Source organism: Neodiprion pinetum, chromosome 1 (genome assembly GCF_021155775.2).
Source record: "Neodiprion pinetum isolate iyNeoPine1 chromosome 1, iyNeoPine1.2, whole genome shotgun sequence".
NCBI lineage: Eukaryota > Metazoa > Arthropoda > Insecta > Hymenoptera > Diprionidae > Neodiprion > Neodiprion pinetum.
Genome location: NC_060232.1, coordinates 14,289,138 through 14,311,590, shown reverse-complemented (window position 1 = coordinate 14,311,590; position 22,453 = coordinate 14,289,138). Strand labels below are relative to the sequence as shown.

General features: G+C 35.8%; 1 protein-coding gene across 8 annotated transcripts in view; it reads left to right on the top strand.

Moving 5' to 3' along the window:
• LOC124224730 (uncharacterized) overlaps positions 1 to 22,453 on the top strand; it is a 219,499-nt gene that overhangs the window by 106,596 nt on the left and 90,450 nt on the right. For 7 of the 8 annotated variants that reach the window (XM_046636923.2, XM_046636924.2, XM_046636922.2 and 4 more), the window contains one exon: positions 9,750 to 10,685. In XM_046636923.2, the coding sequence (XP_046492879.1) occupies positions 9,750 to 10,685 (936 nt within the window). The remainder of the gene's footprint in view (positions 1 to 9,749; positions 10,686 to 22,453) is intronic. The other variant, XM_069133619.1, reaches the window with a different exon arrangement.

Genomic DNA, 22,453 nt, shown 5'->3' with positions numbered 1-22,453 from the left:
GGTACTGTTCTAGGGCCTCTCTTCTCAATTTTTATCAAGAATATGCTCCTTGCGCTGAAGGATTGTAGGCATATGATGTATGTGGCTGACTTACAGATATACTTGCATTCTTATCCAGATGAGCTTCCTCAAAAATTTCTGAAAATTTGCGAAATTGCTCTCTCTCTAGAAAATTTTTTTGGCGAAAAAATTGATACGAATCTTTCATATCGTTTCAAATGGACGGCTGGGTCCGTTCAAATTGGCTAAAAATAATGCAGTGTACTGAGGTACACACATTAACAGCCACATACAGAGTTCTCTACTGTGCACATGTGAACAAGTCACATATACTAGTCTAAAATGTGCTGCTACGCGACGAATTATACAAATATGTACAAATTCATGGCACACGAAAACAAAAACAATTTCGAATACAGGTGATGAGAAAAATTAATGACACTGTAGTCAGGACGGCTAGGTGGTCCAGTAGAGTAAGTCTCCGGTAAAGCATCTCTAGATACCAGGTTCGATTCCTGGCTCCGTCGTTGATTTTTCAACTCACCTGAAAATTTTCGAAATTGCTCTCTCTTCCTCAGTCTGTAAAGAGAGTTAACGAGGACGTTGCGATAATTCATGACTGGGTGTAGAAGAATATGCTTTCATTCATATGCACTCATAATTAGCAGTACTCGGTACCGTAGCTCAATCGAATCATCGCATGTTCCTCCTATCCGGGTTAAGGATGAGGTTATCCCGTATGTCGTCCAGGCTAAGAATCTGGGTGTTATAATTGATAATACTTTGACTTGGTCTGAACACGTGCTGAGTATCCCGCGGAGAGTGCATAATACACTTTGGAAATTAAAATCTAATAAAGAACTTCTACCAACTCGCTTTTTGATAAACTCGTTAATTTTATCTCTTCTCGACTATTGTACATTAGTTTACTGTGATCTAACAGCTGGTCGGGAGCTTAAGCTAAATCGTCCCCTCAATTGTTGCGTGAGATTCATATTTGATGTGCATAAGTCTGAGCACATCAGCCCATACTACCGTATACTTGGATGGCTTGCTTTGGCTGATAGGCAGAAGTACCTGTTGGGAACTTTTCTGTACAATACTTTGCGTCTCAGATCACCTAGCTATCTCTCTGATGAGTTGGTTTTCTTGTCGGCAATACGTCACCGAGTCACTATAGGTGACCCAAAGGATCTATTTATTTCTCTACACCGAACTGTTGTGTTTCAGAGATCATTTCTTGTATCTGCTTGTATCCTGTGGAAGTCTTTGCCTACCTCGATTCGGCAATCATCTCCCTTAAATATCTTTGAACCAAAACTTAGCAAGTATTTGGCCAGCAACACTGTCTATTCTCTCTCTTTCTCCCTTTTTCCCTCTCTCCCTCTATTATAAGAGACAACTGTGTGTCAGGCTCGAAATGAGAGTGAAAACAAAATCGGGAGAACGAGAGGAAATATTTAAATGGTCAACTGTAGAAGCTACAGTGACACTTAATAAAAGAAAAAATAAAGAGGTAAGAGAAATAATAATGCAACATGTTCTTGACAAACGAATGGATTTTTCAAGCATGTGAAAAAGAAATCCAAAGGTGGTAAAATGCGTTTCATGCACAAAAAATTTTCACTCAGGATGTACACAGAAGCACAAGGTATACAACAAAGACAATGATATAGTTGTATGTGCAGGAAAGAAGGAGACAGTTATGAAAGATAAAGGGAAAGGAAGAACTGAAAATTTCGGAAGCAATAATAGTGCGAAGAGTGAAAAAGACAATAGCAAGGTGGTGGGAACACTAAATAGGGAAAAGAATATAGCAAAATCGTTGGTAAGGGAGAAGAGAGAAGAAAAAGAGGCAGGAGAACGGAAAGAGGAGGAAACAAAAATAGCGGAAAGCAATTTGGTAGAAGAAAGTATTGAAAAAATTCTCAAAATCGTGCGAAGTATAAAGGGTGAAGGAACAAGCAGAAACGAGGTTATTAAAAAAATAGTCGAAACAGCCATGAGCACAGAGATTATGCAGCTAAGACAGGAAATAGAGGAGACAAAAACGACCCTAGCCATAATCATAAGTAAGAGTAATTGCAGCGATGAGAATAGAGGAGAAACGAAAAGCTACGCGGAAATTAGAAAGACAAAAAAAAAGAGAAAACGTCGTAATAGTTAAGCCAAAAGAACGACAGGAAAGTCAAACAACAAGAAACACAATTCTCGAAATAGTGAAGGTCAAAACCTTACCGGTAGGGGTCTCAAGATTAAGAAAAGGAAGCAATGAAACGATAGTAATAGGATTTGAGAGCGGAAAAGAAGTGGACCGATTAAAAAAATCGGTAGAAGAAACAATTGGAGAGGACTTTCAAACAATAGTACCGAAACAAAAACAGCCAAAGATAAAAGTAATAGGGATAGATCGAGAAGAGATGGAATTATCAGACGAGGAAATGGTGGAATCGATTAAAGTCCAAAACGAAATTGACCAAGGCCACTTAAGAATTGTAAAACGAGGAACAACAGGAAGGAATAACGAAGAAAGGAGTGGGAAATGGGGAGAGGGAACCCTTATAATTGAAACAGATATAGAAACACATAGGAAGCTCGTAAATGAAGAAAAAGTAAATTTGGGATGGAGTAAATGTCGGGTGTACGACTTCATAAGTATTGTAAGATGCTTCAATTTTTGGGGATTTAATCATCTATTAAAACGTTGTAAAAAAGAGGTAGTCTGCAAACACTGTGCAGGAAGACACGATGGGAAGGAATGTAGGGTAGTAGAAAAAAGATGCGTTAACTGTTGGAGAAGATCAAACGGTACAAAAACAACAATATAAGAGTCAACCATGAAGCCACGGACAAGGAATGCCCGACATACCAACGAAAAGTAGCGGAAGAAAGGGGAGGAAGATGATATGAGGATGAATAGCAGCGACTGAAGATAGGACACCACCTATGGTCCAATGTGCTCAAATGCAAGAAGCATTATAGTATATAAAGAAGAAATAAAAATACAAATCTGTAAATCAATAGATCCCCTTATAGTAGCGTTAACAGAAACGAGGTTGACGAAAGATATTGAAGACTCGGAGATTAATATAGAAGGCTATAATACAGTAAGATGTGACGGCGAATCCAGGACAACAGGAGGAGTTATTATGTACATAAAACAATCGATTAAATACAAGGTATTGAATAAAATTAAAATAGAAGAAAATTATTGGTGCGTAACAATATGGATGAGACACAAGAATGTATACACTGGCTCAATAGCAGTCGTATATCACTCACCGAGCTCATCGGACACGGAATTTATCTCGTTCATGGAGGAGCTGAGCGAAGAACTAGATGCCAAAGGCGAATGCATCATAATGGGTGATTTCAACATAGACATACAAACAGGTACATTCTATGCGAGAAAGCTGATAAGAGAGCAACAAGCGATAGGGATGAAACAATACGTAACCGAGGTAACAAGAACAGAAAGAAGCCAAACCATAATAGATCTAGTTTCTTCGAACAAAACCCAACTGATACCCAACTTATCAGTGTACAACAAACACCAATTATAACGGATCACGCATGGATAGTTTTAGCAATAAAAAAGTATAAAATAAATTTAAAAAAAGGGAGTTTATAACAAGAGACAAGAAAGCAATCACGACAGAAAACTTCAAAAAAAGTGTGGGATAATATTAAAAAAGAACAAAGAAATAATGAAACAGTAGACGAAAAGGCCGACGGGTTGATAAAAAACATAATAAAAGGACTAGACATAATCGCGCTAAAGAAAAGAGTAACAATTCCAGCTAAATGGTTAGATAAGTACTGGTACTCTGTAGAAATAATGGAAATCACAAAGGAAGTAGGTGCCTTATATAAAAGAGCCATAAGAACAAAAGAAAAAACAGACTTGGAAGAGTATAGAAGACACCGAAACGATGCAGTACAAGCCATCAGAAATAAAAAAAAAAGAATATTACGAAAATAAGATCGACAACAACAGAAATAATCCTGATGTAATGTGGAAAACGTTACAAGAATTGATTAAGGGAAAAGCAGAAAGATTCAACAAATACGAGGAAGTAATATTTGATAAGAGGAAGAAGAAGAGGACGGAGAAAGTACTCCAATAGGTGTACCTAATAAATTCAACCAATATTTCATTAACAGTATAAAAAAATAATTTTAAGTATCGACCACAGACAAGATAAAGGCAAAGTAATAACAAGAAGAAATGATATCATCAACGAATGGGAGAACTTCGAAGAGATTACGGAAGAAGAATTACGACGAATAATACTAAACATGGACAAGAAAAAAAAGGGAACAGGAGAAGGAATAACGACAACAGTGCTGAGGGAAATATATGATGTTATAAAAAAAGAATTAACAGATGTAATTAATACCAGCTTAAACGAAGGAGCTTGCCCAACAGAATGGAAAGTATCAACAGTAATACCGATACCAAAAGTAGCCAATATATTAAAAGTCAGTGAATTTCGACCGATTAATATACTGCCGTTATATGAAAAGGTGATGGAACTGGTAGTCAAACAACAACTCGATAATTTCTTGGTGAATAACCAAATACTGATAGAACACCAATCGGGATTAAGAAAAAATCATTCGTGCGAGACAGCTATTCAAACGGTACTGGACGAATGGAAAGTATTGGTGAGCGAGAATAAGATGGTCGGTGTAATATTTATGGACCTAAAAAGAGCGTTTGAAACAATCGATGTAGCAAGATTGATAAAGAAGACGCCAACATGCGGTATAAAAAGAAGAGTGCTGAAGTGGTTTGAATCTTACATAAATGGGAGATATCAACAAGTCAAGATCGGTAATAACACATCGAGACGGGCGAATGTACAATATGGAGTACCACAGAGTTCCGTCCTGGGACCACTGTTGTTCATAATGTATATAAACGACATTGTGAAGGCGAAGACAACGGAATCAACGATAAAATTATTTGCAGATGATAAACTAATTTATGTCGCAGCAGAAAGCACACAAGAATTAGAACAAAAATTGCAAAAAGTGCTCAGAAAACTAGAGGACTGGTTAAACGAAAAAAAATTAAAAATGAATGCGAACAAAGCGAAATATACGGTGATAAGGAATGTGAGGAGAGAGTTCGGAAGGGAAATTAAGATAGAAATGTAAGATGGCAATAAACTGGAAAGGGTAGAAATAATGAAGTACCTCGGTATCCTACTGGATGACCGTTTACTATTTAAAGAACATTATAATTATATTTTAAAGAAAATTAGTAAAAAAACGAGTTCTTTAACCCGAATAAGCAATTATATATCACCATATACACGATGTACGATATATAGAACAATAATAGCACCGCATTTCGAATATTGTGCCTCGATAATGATAAACATGGGAAGAGGAGAACTAGAGAAACAACAGAAAGCACAAAACAGAGCGATGAGAGTAATTTTACGAGTCAACACATACACAAGAATCAGAGACATGCTTGAAGCGCTGTGTTTTATGTCTATAAAAGAAAGATTAGAATATAATATATGTGGGCAGATCCATTAATTCTCGACGAAAGTGTGCGCACTAGGGTCGGCGATTTTGAAGCTGATTTTTCCCTTGAAAGTACACCTAAAAAGGCGACGATCCTGGAAATTTGAGCCCGATATGTGCAAATCCGGCCGCTGGAGAATTTTTTGAATTTTTAAAAAAGTCGATTTTTCACTAATTTTCAAATATTTGTATCTCAGCTTCTATGTAACTTAAAGACTCCTGCTCAGCGGCATTCTACTCAGTAAGACTTCTACTTTTATGAAAAAAATAGATATTAGGCTTAAACTTATATCGGGCTTAGCTAATAGCTTCCAACTAAACAACTGTTTTGGTTAAATTTTACCTATTTATAAAACACTATTATATGTACGATATTTGAAGTTGAGAGTCGACCAGCAGCTAATATCTTTTGTCGAGGTATATTTTAGTGGAATCTACCCAGCTTTTGCTTAATTGCTCCGATTTTGTAAAGTTATAGCTATTTAAAACCAAATTTTAAAAAATCGCTGTTTTTAAATAACAAGAACTTTTTTCTCCGAACTTCGATTTGTTTCAAACTTTCAGGAAAGCTGCTTTATTCTGTCCCAAAGAAGCCCTGAAAATTTGAACTAGGGAATCGAGCTTGTATTTGTGTGATGTGGGAAGACTACGACCCTAAAGATGATACTCTGCAGCATGGAAATGCGACGAAGATGATATGGAGTGAGTGTACAGATCTTAGTGATCATACTGGATGACAGGTAGACATATCTCAACATACCACATAACTGATTTTCTATATCTCATTTTCTCAAATTACAACTCATACGAGATATTGGAAAGCAATTTTCGAAATAATCGTTTCTTCTTTTTACAGGACGTCTGACGCTGAAGGTTGATTGATGCGTTGGGTACACGCTTGATTTCGAAAGAGCCATCAGCATGACAATACAAGAAGCATCGTATGTAGCATTGTTTAGTATAATTATTAGACTGATCCTTAAAAAAGTCATTGTTTTATTTGAACCGGCTCAGCACCTCCTAGATCGGTTAAAAAAAATTTTTTTAAATTGGGCGAAAATTTCAGCCTTCTCGTTCAATCAAAACGGGTGCCTGTGAGCATAAATTCATTTTGAGTTTCGAATTTAGGCAGGAACAGCTAATAATCACTGATGATGAAAAATCTATGTGAGAAATTAACTACTACATCAGCTATTTGAACAGTATTTCCATTGTAGCATCGAAATGAGGAAGAAAACATAGCTTTGTACGTTGACACTCCTGAAACAATTCCAACCATGGCAGAAAAATTCTTGGAATATTGAAGATAAAAACAAGGTGAATCATTTATAATTTAATCACAAATCAATCAGTCATTATTCCCAATTTGCACTCATTATTCATTACTTGAAGTTAGTGATCGATCACCGTCATCGAGTGTTTTTGTTTATCTCCAATATTCGAAGAATTTTCTACTTTTTTTTTTTGTACCCAATCTGGATATCTTTTCCAGGTGAACTTTCTAAGGACCAGTCTAATGATATATGATATTTGTGCTGAACTGTTTTTGAAAACATTATTTCCAAATGTGTGTAACTAATAGTAAGTGGAATAAAAAAATCTACAATTAATTATCCTGTGTACTTCGATACTAACATAAATGCGTACTTCTGTCCTATTTCAAAATATTGATGGATCTATTTAGTAATCCTATTCTTTTTAAAGACTAGTTTAAGGTACGTTATTATGTCGAACAGTGACATACTTCAGTGTAAGCAATTATTACTATGAATTATCAACAGGTTTGTTATTGACTTATTCTTGTGAATTGAACAAGCTGTTACATACGTTGATTAGAAAGGATGCAGTTTTCGGTTACAGAACACAATACAGAAATAAAAGCAAAAAAACTATTCATCTTTACAACTGAATTGAGACAGGCCTTTTTTATTATTATTAATTTAACAGCACGTTAGCTAATTTTTCTTCCTTGAAAGCCTTTCACCCGGTGCGGCTTGGTTACAGAGCTGCCGGGGCTCAAGAATCGATTCAACAACAAATTTCGTTAATTATAACTATCTTCGGAATATTTGGGCGCCAGTTGCTTTAACGGTAAACAACAACAATCGATTGAATCTCAGGGAGTGAGACTGAGTTGGAAGGCCCAGTGTAGAGAGAGAATGAAGGAGGAAACTCAATAGACAGGATCAAATAAGTCTTACAGTTTCGATATACTTGTACGTTTTCGTACTTTTATTCCCAATCCGGGCTTCTCGGGGATCGATTCTTTCGATAACCTTCTTGGTGATATTGATAATTAATCGATATTACAATATTAATGGCACAGCACATACACAATTACAAATATGTATTAAAGCTAAACCTCGTTCTTCGAGGGTTCGGCGCAGAGTGTCCCAGTTAAGGGATCGTCTCAGTGTGACCCTCCGAAAAATCACTGATTTTCGCGAATTTTTTTTTTCATGTTCAAATAAACTAATCGGTCCGGTTTTTTTTTTATAAATAAATACGTTTATGAAGAATACAAAATGATTTTTTTAAAGTTTATTTATTGAGTGCATCATTGTTGTATAAATTGTTGTAATTTCACGTGAAAACAAAGGTGCTGCACGGTTTCCACGATGACGGCCGCAATTTTCATCTGAAAAAAAAATTTCAAAAAGATTATTGATCTGTAGGAAAGTCGCTATCGCGCTATGGAGGGGTTTTTTTTTTTTCAAACTTGACAAAATGGCGGCGGTTTGAACAAAAAGTGTCGAATGTGGCCCTTTTTTTCGACAGTTTTTCGTAAAAAAAAATAGGAAGTTTTCAAAAAAAAAAAAAAAAACTTCCATAGCGCGATAAAGAATGACGTTTAAAATGTTCTCCCGAAATTGGAACTAGATATCTTTAAAACTCTTCCTTTGAGAGTGGAAACCGTTTTGAAAAACACCATTCTGAGAAAAACGCGTTTAAAAATTGAAGTTGGAAAAGTTTATATAAATCGTTTACTTACGATCAATCGGCGATGCCAGGTCTTGATTTTTTTCTTGGGGGTTTCGCTCGTACGTCTATCCGTGGTGGATGTCAAAAACGAACTGAAATGCTTGGACAGTTTATTCTGCAAGGTTATAGAACCTAAGCACCTTAGTACACGCGCAGGTAGAAAAACCGTTCCCTTTCTACAAGAAACGCTGTAGCGACCGTAATAATTTGAATTTCGATTTAAAAATTTGAGACAATGTTTAGAACAGTGTATACTATACGATAATGCAAAAAAAAAAAAAACAATTTTTTGAAAATTTCACACTGAGATGATCCCTTAACTTTTTCCCCACTCTTTCCGTGTGGATAACCGGTACGCTTATTCGGTATGTTTCCGATTGGTCTAGTTATTCGCCCAACTCAAATTTGGGCGCGCAAGTATGAATTTATAATCGATCCTTATTTCCTAAGATGCTCGAGGAGCCCCGAGTAATAAAACTGGTGGGCAGATTTCAATCAAATTTATAGTGAAAGGTCAGATGGACAAGATCTTTAAGTCCTGTGAGTTTTGTTAGAAATCATTCACATATTCCGGAGACATTACACCCTGATTGCGAGCTTTAGTTGGTCCGGGTAAAGATTCTCGGCTAGCGCTCGCCGCCCTGCGGGTACTTGGCGGCGATTCGCTGCCGCGAATCTTGATATAACGCGTACAAGCCACCATTACTCTTTGTGCATTGATTAAATAAAGAACATGTAACAGCATTATTTGTGATAAATAATAATTGTCTCTTATTTAATCAAAAACCCTTTTCCTTTTTCGCATTCCTTGGCTTTGCTCTAACAGTCGGTAAATTAGTAGCAGTTGCCTTGACAAATCCCGTATCGGACATTTTTTCATATACTTGGTAGCAAATAAATCAAGTATTTGTAATAATTGATACTTGTTGACTGAACATGTGCGTGGATTAAACGTTCAAAGCTATGTAGCCTCGACCGCCGCGTTCTCGACTGTAACATCGTGACGTCATCGGCTCAGGTCGCCAATGGTGGCGCGTTTCATAATCACGTGAAGGGGTTTGTATGTTCGCGGTTATAAGATTCTTGTTATTCAATTACAGAAAGGTCAATAATTGAAAATTCCTTCAAATTTATTGTATTTTACAGTCAATATTTTGTTTTAGCATAAAAAACTTGATAAAATTTGTTTTTACGCACACCCAATTAGTCGATGTTTTTTTTTCAAGGAAATGCAGAGCTTCATACCTCCGCCACCGGTCGGTCAGGTGCAACTCATTGGTCCGCCACCAACAGTGAGTCAAGTACAGTATCAGATACATCCAGCCCAGTCTCTACAAATTCAAGGTATTCAAGTACCTCCGCCTGGATCTCAGTCGTCACCACAATCGTTGACACAAATGTATGTTATGAGTCAGCCTCCTCCACAATGTCCATCACAACAGAACTTTGTCTCCAGTAGTAGCGCCCCGGTCAGTGGAGCGGTTTCATACGTCTATACGCAGCCGAACATGCAGCGGCCTTCGACTCCGTCGCACAACATTATTGAGACAGTGAATGTTAATTTACATCAACCTCCACCATCTACGCCTATGAATATTACACAGCAGCCTCCTCCTCCTCTTCTTCACCTACACTTTCCCCCACCCAATTTTTCCCACAATCAACCACCACCGCCGCTACCACAGACTTATCAAATCCAGTATCAGCAAGTTCAGACGCCAGGATCTCAGTCACAGACACAATTTGTCCTACAGCCTGGGAATCATATTGTTCAACAAACACATGAATCCCCTCCGTCGCAGTATTTTGAAGGACAGCCTTCTTCTCAGTTTCACTTGCAAGTACCCCCACCTTCAACGCAGACATTTGTAGTCTCTAATTCACCGTCTGGACAACACCAACAATCAGCTCCTCAAATTGGAGAAGTGTTGCAAGACCAACCGGATAATAGTTTTGAGCAAGGGGCACCACAGCCTGTCCCGCCTCCCCAAATGGTTCCCCCACCATCTGGTAGTCGCGGGCTAACTTCTGTTGAAATGATGGCTCATGTACCTCCGCCAACACAAGTGCCGCCACCACAACTGCCACCACCACAAGCAGCGCCTTGGTTGTACCAAACTCAACAGCCGCAACCAATTCAACAGTCTCAAGCTCAAATTCAAGTGAGTACCTAGTACAGAAAAGTACTGATAATTATTGTGTAACAAGTACGTAAAGTGGACCGTTTCAGCCGAAGGTCACTGCTGCGTTGTCGCGAACACAAGTGTAAACGCAGCACGAACCAAGGTGAGTGCAGTAATCACAATCGTCAAACAACGCCTCTCCACACGTGTATCACACACTATGTTTTGCAACATCCGAGCGAAAAGCTTGATCCGAGAACACGGTCGTATTCACAGGTCTGGAAACTTTCGTGGTAGGGGTAAGTCTCTTATTGAAGCTCAAAAATTTCAGAAATTGGTAGCTAAAGTTAGAGTGCTGCAATCTAGGAGTAGTCAAATGGAAAAAAATCCTTGTAACCTCACAACTCGCTCGAAGTAGCGTCAGTGATTGCTCTGGTCATAAATTATCGTCCTGCAAATCACAGCAGTTCAAGATGTCGTTGAGTTGCTCTGTGCTAAATTATATAATAAATTGACTTGGCTCTGTTAAATATTGTTTCGTAATCTTATTTATTTTGTACGTTTCGATCATAAAATGTAAAACTAATTTCAGAGACAAGTGCTGTTCCGATTTATTATAAAGTTTACGAATTTTGTCAAACCCGATCGATAACCTGTATTTTAAAAATCAAGGTTATATCTAATTTTTAATTATTTTATCTATAGAATTTGTTTATGTTTCAATTTTTATCAAAAAATTATACGATCGAGTTACATGTAATATTACTTATGTACTAGGTAGTTTAAAGATGTAACACTTTGGAAAAATGTAGCGAAGGAGAAAGAAATTCCTAAATTTATGACTCTCCAATACTCTATAGTATCGCTGAACAGAGTGTCATCATTTTTTGAACATAATAATAAGTTGGGTGTTCCAAGATAGATCTAGTAGGGATACTAATAGGGATAGTATAATAGGTCTAATTTCACATCAACAAGGGTAGTAAGGATTCTCTTCTTCTGTGTACAAAATTTTCACATTTCGTAAGGAAAAGATAAAAATCTCTCCGAATTTTCTACACCGATAATATAAATAGTTGTTTTTCAATTCATATATTTGGTTATAAATCATTATTCAACCTACTATATTATTATTTAATCTTAGCTGGGCAATGAACGCCAAGTTTCTGTTAGCCATGTTTGAGTGATAAATATTTTTGTACAGAGCTCTGCATGCTGATAACTGGATAAATTACTAGAGATGTAGACTTATACAGATTCTCTAAATCTAAAAACCTTAGGTGCTTCTCAAATTCACAAAGTAAAGTAAATTTCTTACATTTTAGTAAGTCTGCATCGCATTGAGAACCTCCTCCTTACTTATTGATTTAAAGAAGTGTTCTATGATTTGAGCTACCCAGTTGTATCGAGTGTTCTGATTCTTAATCTTATGTAGCGTTATTAGTCACCTCAGGAAAGTTTTTGGATATTCTTCTGATCTTATTTCTGAAACCTTTATTATCCATTTCAGGATAAGTTTAAATTGTTTCAATGGAATTGGAGGTTGGCCAGTTTCCAATCTGATCGAGTAGCTTGGTGTATTGTGTGGGAGATTTAATAGAAGATTGAAAACCAGTGATTGACCTTTTTCCAAATCATCCATGTATCTTATCGCGCTATACATCAGAATAGAGGAGACCAGTGAGTCATACAATTTAAATATATCCACCAGTTGTGAATTTGTAGCTTGTAGATAACTGACATTAATAGACACACATCCTACTTTTGCCTTTTTGACCGTTTGTTCTGTATTCTTCTTTCGTCTTATTCTTATACAGGGTTGTTTGGGTCATAATAGTTCCCAAGTAGACATATTCATTTACATATTTGCTTTCCTGTAAACCAAAATAATAGAGCGCATGTTTTTTCTTCTGACTGTAGCCACCTTTTTGAAAGAGTACAACCTTAGTTTTGTTTACAATTAATTCTAATTTATTTAATTGGCAATACTCGTATCAAAATTTGATGGTTTTTTTCATCTGAGTATAACAGTTTGAGAAAATTACAATATCCTCGGCATAGGCCAATAAAATTATCTCAGTCAAATGATTGATGGAAATTCCACAAATGCCTCTTTCAGTCATGAAGTCTACTAAATTAGTCATAAAATTCACAAAAAGTAAAGGTGATATTGTTTCTCCCTGCAAGACACCCTGCAGTATTTGTTTCGGATCTGTCACTTCAAAATTCGTATATATTCTCATGTTAGCTTTCCTGTAAAGTGATCTCAGAATAATAATTATTTTTGTACCATAACTATTGGGATATTAGGTTTTGGCAGGAAAATAAATAAAACGGACTACATATATGAATCATAATACTTTTGGTTTTTGACTGCCTTCTAAGACACTCGTTAGAGAAATGACAGATCAGCAGCTTGCACCAAGTGGTTTCGAGTGGGGAATAACTCTGACTTTAGATGTGCATAGTATGCACATCCAGGGACGTAAAGAAATTAAAATGTATTCTTACAAAAATCTGTGTCAAATAAGTTTTGTCAGAGAATATTGTTATTGACGGATGGGAATGCGGACTTGAAATCTATAAGTAGGGTGTTTAGTTTACCTTTGTCTCTATTAATATAATTTTGAATTATTGATTTCACTATCAGAGAGAATATGTAGTCATCTTCTACCTCTTCTGAAACCTACTTGCCCTTCAGAAAATAGATTCTCTCTTTCGCACCATGTCTATTATTCAAAATGTTTGCAACTTTTGCAGTACAATTAATCAAAGCAATTGGTCTATAATTATTTGGTTCCGTATTACTACCCTTACTTTTATACAACATTTTAACAATTATCTCTGAGTAGTTCAGTGGAGTGTAATCAATCACTAAAATTTCATTAAAAAATACATTCACGAATAGAATCCAGTTCTCCGGAAATTTTTTAAGAAATTCATTGCTTATTCTATTTTTGCCTGGTGACTTTCCACTCTTACACAATTTGAGACGGTACTTTTATTTCTTCCAGGCTTAGGGGTGCAGTTAAAAAATCGTGTCAGATTTGAGGCCTGAGAAAAGAAGGATTACCAGTCTTTGGCTTCTATGTAGTTTATGGTGATACTATTTTTCCTGTGCAAGTTAATTGTTCGACAATTATTTTGAGTTTTTGGCACTGCATATATTGTTTATCAGATTATCAGTATATTCCGTTTTTACTGCTTTTATTGTGTTATTACAAGTTTTTTTATTTTATACGTAAATTCCTTCCAAAGGCTTTGCAAACTTCTCATTTTTAAATATTTTTAAATTGGTTTTTACCACATCTTTGGCAAGTTTGCATGGGTAATTAAACCAAGGTCTATGTGATATATTTTTATAGAAGTTTTCAACCCTAAAGAATGAGCTGCATATGTAATATTTGTATCTAAAAAAGTATTGAACTCATCAATATCCATGTTTAGCAATTGCGACAGCAAATTACATAACATTTGTATTTGAAATGGATACAGTAAGTTGTTTTCCGATTTGACTCTTCTTTAAATACTTTATTGAACTTCCGTATTCAAGGTGACTGCCACTGGGTAGTAGTTAAACTTAGTGACAAAATCATCGAGTACTTCAAACGTTCGTATCAAACCTAGCGTTTGGGCACTTGCCCACACGAGGTCAATTGTTGAGCAATCAAGGATACTTGTATATTACATGTAAACTTCCTAGGAATATCATTATTTATTCTACCATTTAGTAAAGAGAATCCTAAAGATTCCATAACTTCCACCAGTTTTCGTCTTCCAGGATTATAAATTTAATCTGAAGTTTCTCTTTTACCTATTAGTGATGTGTTATCAAAAATTGAATCCTCAGAGTAGCTATTCTCAGAACCGACACGAACGTTAAAATCGCCCGTTACGATTATTTTTTCACTCGGATATTTTAACGAAATATTATATATTTCCTTTTTTATTTCTCCAACTACACTCGGCAACCCCATTATCAGGCTTACGTAAACAATACCATGTATAAACATGACAAATCTTCTTATTCTTGTGATGATGAAGTACCTTGATGTGGATATTGTTGTATCACTGCTCATCGAGAAATATCACGAGTCCTCCTTCTGCCTTTACCTTGTCCGCTTCTTTGATAGCTTGGCTATATAAGATTATTTCTTTAGATGTATTGCGTGTGAATATCTGCACTCGTGATTTATCCTCACACCACGTCTTGCTTACACCTACAGTGTCTCCTGTGTGTAATTGATCTCTGATGTCTATTATGTCGCCTATCCTTTTCATATTTCAAACGATAAGCTTGAGTGCGTTAGAATGATATGCTGGTTGTTATATCCCCTGATCACCGTCACGCCCCACTTCACGCCTGCTTTGATCTTGTTGTCATCCGCGCCGAAATTCTTCTATCTTTGGCGTACTTAGATTCCAGGTTTCTTTTGGCATGCTGGATCGTATTCTTTCTCGGCAATGCTGATCTTAGTGTTTTAAAAACCTCATATCTTGAGTTACAAGAATTATTTTCACTGTTTCCTTTTTCCGAATGATGAAGCGAGCTCAATTACCTTTGCGCTTCAGTTAGATTTATGATTTGCCCGTCCATATCCAGTTTTGCTGCCTTTTCTTTTGATATCTTTCTGTTTTGCTTCCAATAACTTTTTCAAGTCCGTCGCTTTCTTTCCTTGCTCAGGTCGTGCCCAACAAAAACATATTATGGTTTGTATTCAAGAGCCTGTTTCAAGATGATAGCTTCTGTTGATTAACAATTTCAAGGTTAGTTTAATTGGCCGAGTCTCTTTGTTGACACCGACTCTTACCACTGAGTCTATCTCACTCACATCGATGTCTATCTCACAAGGAAAGTCTTTCCGCTGACATGCTTCGATTTTGATGAAATTTATATATGTTATTCTACATCAAAATCTAAGAGACGCCTATTTTTTTTTATCGGCGGAGAACCGTTTCTAGGGGGTGAAATTATCCTTTGCAGTTGAGACCTCGAGGGGTACTTTTCAGGTTTCACCTATTTTCACTTGAGATAATCGAATGCACCCAAATGGATAATTACCTTGATGATAAACGATGAAACATGCAATTGGTTTCATATCGGGGGGTTGCATAGAAAAAAAGTTATAGGGGTTAAAATTCATAAAATCGTTATAACAAAAAAAAAAACTATTGCACCTGTCTCGATAGATTCAATTGCACTTTGAAGAGCGACAAAAAATAACACATATGGGTTTTCGCGTTTTTCTCGCAAATCAAGTTAGGGGGGTGAACTACCCCTGTGTACGTTTACATTTAATCCCAATAAAACGGCAGTAATTATTATTTTTTTTATTCCTTCTCCTAGTGATATGTTTTTTTTCAATTTACCACAACCCCATCACGTATATAGCATTTAATAAACGGTTTTATCTAGGAGCCAACTTATTTATAGATCGATCTTTCGTTGAAAAAGTATTTATATCTGACTCGTCGATAATTCTGACTGATATCTATTCGGCAATGAGATGACATAAGCATACGATAAGCACTTACACATAGTCGTTTCGGTAGATAAGACCAAGTTTTGGGATGACGCACAGAAAAACTGCGTAGTCAAGTAAAAAAAAGAAAGCGTACAATACACTCGTATCTTTTATTGATAATATGTCAACGGTTTAACAAAATAATCACTATAGCAATAAATAGAAGCGAATATATAATCATATGCTCTATTAGCCGTTGTAAGTACTGCAGTAATAATACTCATTGAAAAAGTGTTTGAAACATAACGACTTTTTACACCAGGAACAGCGAACAATAGCAACAATTTCACATCCTGGAACTTCACAGTGTGAGTTGCAGGAATCTCCAAATGCAAAGTGTACAGGATTTTCAAAATTCGCTGGTTTTTCTTCTATGTAATCACTTTTGTACCAAGAATATTTGAAAAGATCGATATAACGTGGTGACGACAGTTGGTTATGAACAAGTGACTGAAGCTTTATGATATTGTTTCTCAAATGCAAATCAATATCATAATTCATCAAAAGACAATTATCAGAAAAATGTCTAACAAAATTTTTCCATACTCGGAATCCAAAAACATCGAGGGGCTGGATTTTTCCGGTAGTTCCTTTAGGTATGAGCATTACTTTGACATCTCTATTTGAAGGTTTCACATCAAGTACAGCTTGGGCACAGTGCCCAGTCCAAGAATCAATCAGTAATAGAGATTTTGAACTAACTTTCGGGAAAAATACATGCTGCAACCAAATTTTAAAATGATCTGAAAATAGAAAAACCTATCATTTTTTCATTCGAAAAAATGTCTATACAAAAACAGTGGGTGTAATTTGTACCTGAAGTAAGCTTCCCAGGCTTGGATACTTCTGTGTATACATTATCTGGTCTGAAAAGCGTTTTCTCCACTATCGGACCAATCTTGCCAGTTAGTTCTTTTAAAACCAAAAATAGAGGAGATTAGCAGCTTACCGTCAGCTGATACAGTCGGCTGAATAGTGTAACTGTGGCTCGTAGAAGAGACTGATCGTACAAGACATTGTACTTGCTTTTCTCCTTCGACTGCTAAAGTTCTTCCGGAATGCATTTCTAGTTGGAAGCCACTCTGATCTGCGTTAAATGTATTTGACAATCCGTACGTTCTAATATTTTGCTTTACGTCATAGACAAATTTTTGAATTTGTTGTTCCAAGACTTTTCCATCTTCAATTGTTTTGGATGTAATGAATTTATTAATTTTTCTCGATACGATACGATGCGCTGCTTTGAATGAGTTTATCCACGTACGAGAAGCTTTGAAACGAAAATCAGTATGCCCTATTTCTTTTTGAGCATGTAAGGCCCATTTTTTCAAATCAGAATCGTGCACTATTAAACCAGCATCCACAGCAGCTTTGAAATTTTCGAAAGTGTAACCATAAATTAGTGCTAATTTTTCTTTGTATGTCCCCCCCTTGTTCAAATTGTGGGCCCACCGGTGCAACTGTTGTATAGATTGCACTTTCTTGAACCTTTGTTTATCACTGCCCAAACCCAAATTTCCTTTCTTCCCACTGCGCCAATACTCAACGGCCCTTAATTTGTACTCGTAAGATAAGTCTTCGTTATCACGAGTGCATGTATCAGGCGAAAGTTCTGGTTCATACAGGGCGTTTGCCCATTCTTTATCTTCAACAATTTCCACTTCCCAATCCTTAAACGGTTCTTCGAAATGCAAAGAATTTTCTTCTACCATTTCGAAACCACTGTATTCGTTCATTGCACTCAACAAAATATTTTCAAAGTTTTCTTTCAACTGTATTTCATCGTTATTTACTGGCGCATCCGGTAAACGCATAACTTCAAAAGTTGCGAGAAGCATTCTAATAACGTTCAAAGGATTTATCTTCCTTTTCATTAATATTTGCAATTTCGTTTTAAACAGTCTCGAATTATAAGTGCCTTCTTTCGTTGTGTAAAAGAAAAATAGCCGACCGTGGTGAATATATCCCGCGATCGCAGTTTTATCACTGCTTCTACGTCGTATTTCAAATCTAATTATGGAAGCGAGTGACACACTGAACAGAGGTGATTCCCAGATAACACCTTCAAGCAAGGGGGGAGGGATTACGATAACTATGAAAATATGTCAGTATTTACTAAATTTTTGTGAAAAATATAAGAAATAGATATTTTTGAAATTCGTCTTGTTGTATATTCAGTATTAACTAATAAAAAAAAATGTTATCCGTAAAAGTTATCCAATCTGTCATTTTTGGCGGCAAAAATGAATAAGTGAATTCTTTTAAACTGTGAATGTGATTCGTATAATACCGTCAAAAGTTACAAAAAATAAAAAATTGATGAAGTGGTAGAATTTTCAGCGGAAAAATTTGATTTTTTCCAAATTTCCTTCCTCAATTGGGTAAAATCCATTGTTTAAATAAATTTTAAATGGAATGTTTTAAGTATAACTAGAAGAGTCTCAAACTGCCTTCAAATAAAAAACAAACCATTAAGATTGGATGCATACTTTTGGTCCTATCACTTTCACCAATTATGAAAATATAATTTCGAGAAAAATCTGTCCATCGTTTGATACGTAGATGTTGAGAATTTAGAGAAAAAACGAATCACTAAGAGAAGAAATAAGAAAAAAAAAGAATTACTGCCGTTTTATTGAGATTAAATGTAAACGTACAGGGGGGTAGTTTACCCCCTTAACTTGGATTGCGAGAAAAACGCGAAAACCCATATGTATTATTTTTTTTCGCTCTTCAAAGTGCAATTGAATCCATCGAGACAGGTGCAATAGTTTTTTTTTTGTTATAACGATTTTATGAATTTTAACCCCTTTAACTTTTTTCCTATGCAACCCCCCGATATGAAACCAGTTGCATTTTTCATCGTTTATCATTAAGGTAGTTATCCGTTTGGGTGCATTCGATTATCTCAAGTGAAAATAGGTGAAACCTGAAAAGTACCCCTCGGAGGTCTCAACTGCAAAGGATAATTTCACCCCCTAGAAACGTTTCTCCGCCGATAAAAAAAAATAGGCGTCTCTTAGATTTTGATGTAGAATAACATATATAAATTTCATCAAAATCGAAGCATGTCAGCGGAAAGACTTTCCTTGTCAATCGTTTTAGCATACCCAGGTTGCATAATAGTCCAGCCGAGTAAGCATTGACTCCTGTTCTTTTCGAGAACAGTTTCACCGATTTTTTTGTAGGCAGATTTGACCTCAACCAATGAGCCCTTGATTTTGCCGCCATATCAATTTAACTGCTGATTGTTCATAAAAATGTTGAAAAAAAAATCGAATTTTTATTTTTAATTTTTTTTTCTACCGGCGTGAGGAAAAAATGTTTGATATAAAAGTAGTATGTCTCATCCTCGTGTATTTGAAAAAAAATTCTTGATTCCAAAAATAATTTTTAGTTTGGCCACAAAATGTAAAAAAACAGCCATTATTTTTTTTTTTTTTCAAATATCAATCCTGTTTTCTTAATTATAAGTTTAAACCTTTGAAACTCACATGTCGCGTGTGAAATTAGTGCTTCAAAAACCAGTCCAAAAATTTTTCGATTATCTCGTCCATTATGGCAACAAATAGCGATTTTCGAAAAAACTTTGGGTACCAATAGAATCCAACATAATGGGGTGACAGCGTAAAAAAAAATTTCTCGTAGTACTTACAGATATGGAGGTTACTAATGCGATTGAAAAGTTTTCTTACTTAACAAATAGGATTATTGCTGAAATTATAGACTTACGAAAAACATTTTTCAATATGTTATTTCCGTTTTTGAGACGAAAAATTTAAAAAAAAAAAAAAACCTCTTCATCTCTACCGGAACCGGAGTTACACTTGTTTTACTTATTTGCGATTTATTATCAATGTTAACAAATTAAGATTTGAAAAAAATATTATATTTCGTCCATACCTCAAGGGACGACCATGACTTTTTTCATTCTGATTTGAGCTCTATTTCTATCAAAATGAATAAGTGAATCGAGGCAAACGCGAGGCGTCGCATCCCAGCAGCGCGGCAACGTGAAACGATTGCGTGGCGACGCGGCGGGGGGCATACGAGAGCGGGCGGTCGAACGGTAGTTGTTAAATGAATATCTGCGGTAAAAATTATCGTAGAAGTATCTTTTCTTTTTTTAAACAAATTATTTTTTTCTCAGCTATCGGAATATTCAATTAGTTTTTTATTTGGACAAAAGTTTTTTTTTTTTTTTCCTTTTATATCGCAATACCTCCGATAAAAATTGTATGATTTATTTTTTAAAAAAACTAATTACTCTTTTCTCAGCAATCGGGATATGTCATTAGTTTTTCATTTTGATCAATATTTTTTTTTTCTTTCTTTTATATCGCAATATCTCCGGAAAAAATTGTCGTAGAAGGATTTCTTTTTTTTTAAATCTAATTACTTGCCATCATTGAAAAAAGATGAAAAAAGTGAAAAAAATAGCCGAAAAAAAAAGAAAAATAAATTTAAGAAAAAAGCATTAAATTGAAAGAATAAAAACATTAATCAAAATCAAAAACTAATGACATATTCCGATTACTGAGAAAAAAGTAATTCGATTTAAAAAAAAAGAAATCCTTCTACAAAAATTTTTTTTGACGCCCCATTATGTTGGATTCTATTGATACCCAAAGTTTTTTCGAAAATCGCTATTTGTTGCCATAATGTACGAGATAATCGAATAATTTTTGGACTGGTTTTTGAAGCACTGATTTCACAGGCGACATGTGTGTTTCGAAGGTTTTAATTTATAATCAAGGAAACTGGATTGAAATTTAAAAATAAAAAAAAAATGGCTGGTTTTTTTGCATTTTCGTCCAAACTGAAAATTATTTTTTGAATCAAAAATATTTATTTCTTATACACGAGAATGAGACCTACTACTTTCATATCAAACATTTTTTATTCACGCCAACAGAAAAAAAATTAAAAATAAAAATTCGATTTTTTTTTCAATATCTTTATAAACAATCAGCTGTTAAATTGATATGGCGGAAAAATCAAGGGCTCATTGGTTGAGATCAAATCTACCTACGAAAAAATTGGCGAAGCTGTTCTCGAAAAGAACAGGAGTCAGTCGATTACATGCCTCATTCGCCTGTACTAAAACTTTCGATAGTTTCCTCACCTTTTTCTGGTATATTAAAAAACATAAGATTTTTTGCTGTATCTTTGTCTTGGAAGGCTTGAGTTTTTCTCTATTCTCACAATTTTTTTCTTTTGCTTGTTGAATCATTTTCGAGAGCTTCAGACTTTGATCGCCATGCTTCAATATCCTCGGCAAGCTTCTTTTGTGATTCTAGCATTTCCTTGTTCGATTTTTGAATCGCTTCGACCGCTTTATTTGTAGTTTTTGACATTGATGTCAAGTTAGAAATCATACCCTGTAGTTCTTTTATACCCTCTTGCGTCACACTTATTTTTCCACTTTTTAGTGTCGTCACTCCTGACTTTAATCTAAGTATAATAGAATAACCATAGAGTATATCGAGGAGCAACGTGAATGCTCAGACGTAACTCCTACTTATTTTATTCCATACATATTCCTACTTATTACATTCTATATGCAGTTATTGGATTTGTTGATGAACAAAATTCGGCAACTACTATGCGTTGAACAAATCTAAAAAAATATATTAGGAGCTGAGTTTACCACCTACTATTGGGTTGCAGCACCTTTGCACTCGTGGTAGGTTTCCCAAACACAGCCCGCCTCGATAAGAGACTCACCTCCACCACAGGAGTTTCCGGACCTGTCTATATGATCGTACCTGAGAAGCATCGAAAATGCCACTCACAAAACGTAAAATTAGAGTTAGGTAACTTACTCTTGACGACATAGTGCGTACAATTGAGTTATTCGAAAGTGCGCATGCGCCAAGTGAAGCGCTAATGTGTAAAATACAGCATTCCAACTGTATACGCATGTGCCAACGCTGCTTCATCGCACTGATCGCAAATGGGGCACCGACTTTAAAAATCGAATTCTCCAAGCAAATTTTGGAAAAGTGTTTTCGGTTCAATGAATCGACCGTCAAGGCCTCTTGAAAAGGCCCCTTCCGAGACATGCGCTCATCCCTTGCGCCAATATACCCACAACTTTTTTCCACTGGGCTTGGCTTAGCCAAAAGTTATACATGTGTTAGCGCAAGTAGTGACCACGTGAATAGGACGAAGCCTTTTGAAGTTACACGTGTGATATAGTGTGTCCGTGGAGATTATACTGCTTGCAGATAGTTTGATTTCATTTCTATATAATTTACCACTTTCTAAAATATCTCCTGG